This window comes from Cibotium barometz, chromosome 7, assembly GCF_041138505.1.
Source record: "Cibotium barometz isolate CiBa-2024 chromosome 7, ASM4113850v1, whole genome shotgun sequence".
Lineage (NCBI taxonomy): Eukaryota > Viridiplantae > Streptophyta > Polypodiopsida > Cyatheales > Cibotiaceae > Cibotium > Cibotium barometz.
The window spans coordinates 48,432,399-48,439,898 of NC_141052.1; the positions used below are offsets into that span (position 1 = coordinate 48,432,399).

A 7,500-nucleotide genomic window follows, 5' to 3' on the forward strand; every position below is an offset into this window, starting at 1 on the left:
TGAAGAGGGCAGCTGGGGAGAAGAGGAAAGCCGCTGTGGAAGTACCGAGGGCAGCCGCTTCACGCAGTGCAGCCCTTATGAGGGAGGTGAAGAGCAGCAGTGCAGTTCTGGAGTAGTTCAGCGCTATCACTTGAGCAGAGGTGAAGAAGAGGCTGGAAAAGAAGCCACGCTTGGAGAGTAGCGGATGATGAAAGGGAAGCGCCTTCACAACAGTTCAGCGCTGCTTTGGGCAGCCGCTGAACTGTTGTGGATGATGAAAGGGAAGCGCCTTCACAACAGTTCAGCGCTGCTTTGGGCAGCCGCTGAACTGTTGTGGATGATGAAAGGGAAGCGCCTTCACAACAGTTCAGCGCTGCTTTGGGCAGCCGCTTTAGGGGGGCAGCTTGCTTCAAGGAGAGCCGGAGCAGCGCACATGGTGATGTAGAGAGCAAGGTGCATGGTAGAGGGGGCAGCCCATAGAGTAGCAACAACCATCATCAATATGTATGGGAAGTGTGGCACTATAGAGGCGGCAAGGAGTTTGTTTGACAAACTCCCAGAGAAATTCAATCACATGGAGCTCAATGATTGGTGCATATGCACAGCTTGAGCGCGGAGATGACACATTTCAACTGTACGACAGGATGCATCAGGAATGCATAAAAACCAGACTAGGTCACGTGCATTAGTGTCCTTGATGTATGTGCCAGCATGGCAGCATTCACGGAAGGGGAACAGGTACACGTTGAAGTTGTCATGGAGGCTTATGAGTTGGATGAGGCTGTGGGGACTGCTCTGGTTAGTTTGTATGGCAGGTGTGGGAGTCTTGAAGCTGCACAGGCGGTGTTTATGAAGATGCCTTCGCAGAGTGTAGTGACTTGGAATGCACTAATTGCAGGTTTTGCCCAGCATGGGAAGGGAAAGGAGACTCTACAGCTGTTCTATCAAATGAGAAACATGGGATTACGGCCAACTGAGGTGACATTCATTAGTGTTCTCAATGCATGTAGTCATGCAGGCCTAGTAAACGGAGGCTGGCATTGTTTTTGCTTGATGAGCCAAGAATATGGCATTACACCTTCCACAGATCACTATGACTGCATGGTCGATCTGCTTGGAAGGGCTGGCCTGCTGGATGCAGCAGAAGACTTGATCTGTGACATGCCAGACCAGCCCACCATTGTGACATGGATGAGCTTGCTCGGTGCATGCAGACATCAAACTGACGTAAAGCGAGCTCAGCGAGCTGCAAACATCTTGTTTCGATTGGATCCTGGGAACATTGTACCACGGGTTATGCTATCCAACATGTGTGCAGTAATGGGCATGGAAGAGGGTACATGTGTGATAAGTGAAGAGGGCCCACAGGACCAAGTCTCCTTTTCAGCTTGGACAGGTTGATCTCTTTCTTGGCCCAACATGCATGAAGTGCGAATGTAGCTAAGTCGGCAAAGTTAACTAAAAAGACACCCATAGGGCTATACTAGGTGGGGTAATATACAACTCGGGGGCTCAATCTAACCCTCACATCCACTCTAATATGGCCATATCATATAATGGTGGGTGGAAAAAGCCAAACAGGAGGCCGATAATGCCAGTGCACTGATCCATGAGGCCGTCAAATATAGGGGCCTCAGCTTAAGAATCCTGATGCATTATGCTCGCCAAATAAACAAAGTCGCCCGGCTGCCAATGAGCTCCCATTGAGTATCTCTCTCTTTGTTCCATGAATGATCAGGAGTCAGGCATTTGAGTCCGCGAATAAGTGCAAAATCCTCCTCCATACCTGCTGAGCTTGTGGGCAGTACCACAAGCAATCATCAATGTCGTTGAGTCTCCTGAGAGAAACCACATCCAGTGCATGCAGGCGATCTACCCCATAAGTAGCCGAACCACCCCTGTATGAGCTATCAGCCATATAAACATGGTGACCCGACGGGGCTGCTAGCTCCTCCAAAGATGCTGCCCGAGGTTAGCTAGAAAGTCCCTGGTGATCCCCTATCGCCTCTAATAGTTGGTCGCAGTGGAAGGGGGGCAGGATTCCCTTCTTCTAGTATACTGCAAGGGTGGGAAGTCGCATCCTGACTGCTCAACGTGGGGCCACCCCATTTACCTCATTATCTCTCACAACAACTTTACTTGTATCCGCCTCTCTACAGTCATCTCCTACCCAATTTCATTAGAATGGAGTCAAGCAGGTTATACTCCCATTTAATCAAGAAGATCAACTGACTGGTAGCAAAAGCGATATCAACTGATGTGCAGAAAACTGATTTCAATAGGATGCAGTCAAGCAAGTTATACTCCCATTTAATCAAGAATATCCAATTTCATTAGGCTTCAGTCAAGCAGGTTAATACCCCCATTTAATCAAGAATATACAGCCAAAGATCAACTAACAAACTAGCCTAGCCTACAATCCAATTCTTGGCCATTTCAATTATATATCCAAAGCATCTATGACCCAATATTTCTAAAGAGCCATTCCTTTCTACCAAAACAAGTATATAAAAAATTCAATGCTCAACACCTTAAGCCTTTATCTTGGTGAAGACAAAAATAACCATCAGATTAGAACAATTAAGAATTCAAAATATCATAATCACAATATTTGATGAACTTGAGAATCGATCATGAACTGGACTCGAACAATGTCTATTTTCATTGATAAAAGGAAAAATACATCAGTACAGATTTGTAAAATATATACAACTTGCACACCTGGAATATATAGCACTATATCTACTCCTACTGTTACATCAAATGTCTACTCCTATTGTTACATCAAATGTAGTTACGAGACACTATTTCTACTCAATCTTACGACGACTTTTTCTAAGCTCAGGGTTTGGCTTCTCTTTCGAGCATGGCGGTAGACCAAGTAAGTCTTCTTCAGAGGCAACATATTCTTCGTTGTTTGCCCTCCCTTTGCATCGCCTTAATACTCCAATGAGGTCAACATCTACAAAATCTTTTGATAGATTTTTGCTGAATTCATCCAGTCGCTTGCCTACTCTCTCCTTATACGCACAGAATACTTCGTTATTGGGAAACCTACAACAAAGGCAATGAAAATAGCTCCAATGAAAAAACATATAAAACTGGTACATATCGAATCACACATACAATAGTATAAGTTGAATCTACTTACATAGTTTCGTCGATACTGTAATCATCCAAAGAGTCGAGAAACCTCTCATACTGTTCATCTGTCATGAACTCCCAGTCGGTTGAACTTGATCTCATACAAAAGCCTCTGAAAAAGATAAACAAGAAATTTCAACGCATTAAAAAAACCAAAGGTTGATAACCAGAGACGAGAAAAAGAAAAAGGAACCCTACCTAGGGTTCATGCTGATCATCGCGGTAGGTTCAGCAGAAATGTGTCTACAAGTAAAATCAGGCCAATCAGTTAGAAATGAAGCAAAGAGGGTGAGGATGAGAGTGAGGGTAACCTAGGACCTTTGGAAGATCATAGCCTCGACAAAGACAAGACATCACAACAAAATGGCACTGCGAGAAAGAAAGAGAGAGAGGGAGAAAAGTAACTTACATAGCAACATCTTCCATGGTTGACAGAACGGCAAGTGCCATGTCAATGCAGCAAGAAACGGCTCCCTACTCAAAAAAGGCTCTCTGTGAGGTAAGGAACTGCAGAAAAGGCACACTCTCTCTCTGCTCAAAAAAGGCTCTCTATGAGGTAAGAGCTGTGCGCCCTAAGCTTCTGAGGCCCCTACTAGAACCCAAATTACCTGCCAGAATCAGATTAAAAACCCTCAAATCTACCAATTAATGTCAAAAACAAGCTCTGCCAAACCTGTAGCTTACTTTTGGTTTGCATGTGGCCGCATAAACCTGGGCTTAATTAGCATGATAAGAAGCCTTACAGAGACTCATACTGACACACCTACGCTTGGACATGGAAGCTCCAAAAATCTTACAAATCGTGTAGGGCTATTCTGAAGTAAAAAGACCTGGTAAAAGGGGGTTCTCTCTCTCTCTCTCTCTCTCTCTCTCTCTCTCTCTCAAGAAAAGTTTGTGGGTGCACCTGAAGAAAGTAACTGTGGGTACTCTCTCTCTCTCTCTCATTTAGGGCTTAGAGAGCTTACCTTTCCCTGGAGAAGACAGACGGGATACGTCGTTTGCGTTGTAGACTCTCTGGCAAGAGGTAAATCCTTCAAGTACGGGAACCAAACACCGCTCTCATTTGTGCAGGAAGAAATCAAGAAACGGCAAGCAGGTACCCAAAGAAAACTGCTCTGTGCAACAAGAAATCAAGAAACGGCAAGGGTTACGTATATACAACCCTTCTAGTTTCCTTTATTTAATTTTTAAAATTTTATCTTTTTTTTTTCTTTTTCTTCTTGTTTTTTTTAAATTATGATTTTTTACAATATTTTGGTCCTTCGATTTTAGTTATTCAATTCTATTTTACTTCGTTGATTGTTTGTTTGAAATAGAGTGACCCAATTCATCTTAAAAAACAAAATCAATTCATTAATTACTACAAAAGATGCTTTTTTTTTCAGAGTACAAAAGTTGAAAGCTTTTTTATTTTAATAAAAAAGTGAGGCAGTGGAGATTAAAAAAGCAAAATGTAAAGTTAAAGGTTTGGAAAAAAAATGAAAACAAAGCATGAAGGGCTCAGCAGAGTCGGCCATTCTCTCTTGAGCAGATGCTGCGAAAAGAAGGGCGGTGCATTTTTTTCCCTTCATAGCCTTCATGCTTTGTTTTCATTTTTTTTCCAAACCTTTAACTTTACATTTTGCTTTTTTAATCTCCACCGCCTCACTTTTTTATTAAAATAAAAAAGCTTTCAACTTTTGTACTCTGAAAAAAAAAAGCACCTTTTGTAGTAATTAATGAATTAATTTTGTTTTTTAAGATGAATTGGGTCACTCTATTTCAAACAAACAATCAACGAAGTAAAATAGAATTGAATAACTAAAATCAAAGGACCAAAATATTGTAAAAATCATAATTTAAAAAAAACAAGAAGAAAAAGTTAAAAAAAGATAAAATTTTGAAAATTAAATAAAGGAAACTAGAAGGGTTGTATATATGTAACCCTTGCCGTTTCTTGATTTCTTGTTGCACAGAGCAGTTTTCTTTGGGTACCTGCTTGCCGTTTCTTGATTTCTTCCTGCACAGATGAGAGCGGTGTTTGGTTCCCGTACCTGAAGGATTTACCTCTTGCCAGAGAGTCTACAACGCAAACGACGTATCCCGTCTGTCTTCTCCAGGGAAAGGTAAGCTCTCTAAGCCCTAAATGAGAGAGAGAGAGAGAGAGAGAGAGAGAGAGTACCCACAGTTACTTTCTTCAGGTGCACCCACAAACTTTTCTTGAGAGAGAGAGAGAGAGAGAGAGAGAACCCCCTTTTACCAGGTCTTTTTACTTCAGAATAGCCCTACACGATTTGTAAGATTTTTGGAGCTTCCATGTCCAAGCGTAGGTGTGTCAGTATGAGTCTCTGTAAGGCTTCTTATCATGCTAATTAAGCCCAGGTTTATGCGGCCACATGCAATCCAAAAGTAAGCTACAGGTTTGGCAGAGCTTGTTTTTGACATTAATTGGTAGATTTGAGGGTTTTTAATCTGATTCTGGCAGGTAATTTGGGTTCTAGTAGGGGCCTCAGAAGCTTAGGGCGCACAGCTCTTACCTCATAGAGAGCCTTTTTTGAGCAGAGAGAGAGTGTGCCTTTTCTGCAGTTCCTTACCTCACAGAGAGCCTTTTTTGAGTAGGGAGCCGTTTCTTGCTGCATTGACATGGCACTTGCCGTTCTGTCAACCATGGAAGATGTTGCTATGTAAGTTACTTTTTTCCCTCTCTCTCTTTCTTTCTCGCAGTGCCATTTTGTTGTGATGTCATGTTCTTTGTCGAGGCTATGATCTTCCAAAGGTCCTAGGTTACCCTCACCCTCTTTGCTTCATTTCTAACTGATTGGCCTGATTTTACTTGTAGACACATTTCTGCTGAACCTACCGCGATGATCAGTATGAACCCTAGGTAGGGTTCCTTTTTCTTTTTCTCGTCTCTGGTTATCAACCTTTGGTTTTTTTAATGCGTTGAAATTTCTTGTTTATGTTCTAATCTGATGGTTATTTTTGTCTTCACCAAGATAAAGGCTTAAGGTGTTGAGCATTGAATTTTTTATATACTTGTTTTGGTAGAAAGGAATGGCTCTTTAGAAATATTGGGTCATAGATGCTTTGGATATATAATTGAAATGACCAAGAATTGGATTGTAGGCAAGGCTAGTTTGTTAGTTGATCTTTGGCTGTATATTCTTGATTAAATGGGAGTATTAACCTGCTTGACTGAAGCCTAATGAAATTGGATATTCTTGATTAAATGGGAGTATAACTTGCTTGACTGCATCCTATTGAAATCAGTTTTCTGCACATCAGTTGATATCGCTTTTGCTACCAGTCAGTTGATCTTCTTGATTAATGGGAGTATAACCTGCTTGACTCCATTCTAATGAAATTGGGTAGGAGATGGCTGTAGAGAGGCGGATACAACTAAAGTTGTTGTGAGAGATAATGAGGTAAATGGGGTGGCCCCACGTTGAGCAGTCAGGATGCGACTTCCCACCCTTGCAGTATACTAGAAGAAGGGAATCCCGCCCCCCTTCCACTGCGACCAACTATTAGAGGCGATAGGGGATCACCAGGGACTTTCTAGCTAACCTCGGGCAGCATCTTTGGAGGAGCTAGCAGCGCCGTCGGGTTACCATGTTTATATGGCTGATAGCTCATACAGGGGTGGTTCGGCTACTTATGGGGTAGATCGCCTGCATGCACTGGATGTGGTTTCTCTCAGGAGACTCAACCACATTGATGATTGCTTGTGGTACTGCCCACAAGCTCAGCAGGTATGGAGGAGGATTTTGCACTTATTCGCGGACTCAAATGCCTGACTCCTCCGATCATTCATGGAACAAAGAGAGAGATACTCAATGGGAGCTCATTGGCAGCCGGGCGACTTTGTTTATTTGGCGAGCATAATGCATCAGGATTCTTAAGCTGAGGCCCCTATATTTGACGGCCTCATGGATCAGTGCACTGGCATTATCGGCCTCCTGTTTGGCTTTTTCCACCCACCATTATATGATATGGCCATATTAGAGTGGATGTGAGGGTTAGATTGAGCCCCCGAGTTGTATATTACCCCACCTAGTATAGCCCTATGGGTGTCTTTTCAGTTAACTTTGCCGACTCAGCTACATTCGCACTTCATGCATGTTGGGCCAAGAAAGAGATCAACCTGTCCAAGCTGAAAAGGAGACTTGGTCCTGTGGGCCTTCTTCACTTATCACACATGTACCCTCTTCCATGCCCATTACTGCACACATGTTGGATAGCATAACCCGTGGTACAATGTTCCCAGGATCCAATCGAAACAAGATGTTTGCAGCTCGCTGAGCTCGCTTTACGTCAGTTTGATGTCTGCATGCACCGAGCAAGCTCATCCATGTCACAATGGTGGGCTGGTCTGGCATGTCACAGATCAAGTCTTCT

The 7,500-nt window shown here is 43.0% G+C and overlaps 1 protein-coding gene and 2 pseudogenes across 1 annotated transcript; 1 reads left to right on the forward strand and 2 right to left on the reverse strand.

The window, feature by feature from the left end:
* Positions 1-690: 690 nt before the first annotated feature.
* On the forward strand, positions 691-1,380 carry LOC147637112 (pentatricopeptide repeat-containing protein At5g48910 pseudogene; annotated as a pseudogene).
* Positions 1,381-2,430: 1,050 nt separating this feature from the next.
* Positions 2,431-3,957, reverse strand: LOC147637113 (uncharacterized). Its single transcript, XM_086799898.1, has 4 exons — positions 3,533-3,957; positions 3,322-3,366; positions 3,131-3,235; positions 2,431-3,033 (listed from the first exon to the last, which is right to left on the reverse strand). The coding sequence occupies exons 1-4, from the start codon at positions 3,571-3,573 to the stop codon at positions 2,790-2,792; spliced, it is 435 nt and encodes a 144-aa protein (XP_086656024.1). The 5' UTR covers positions 3,574-3,957; the 3' UTR covers positions 2,431-2,789.
* Positions 3,958-7,241: 3,284 nt separating this feature from the next.
* Positions 7,242-7,500, reverse strand: part of LOC147637114 (pentatricopeptide repeat-containing protein At5g48910 pseudogene) — a 690-nt pseudogene continuing 431 nt past the window's right edge.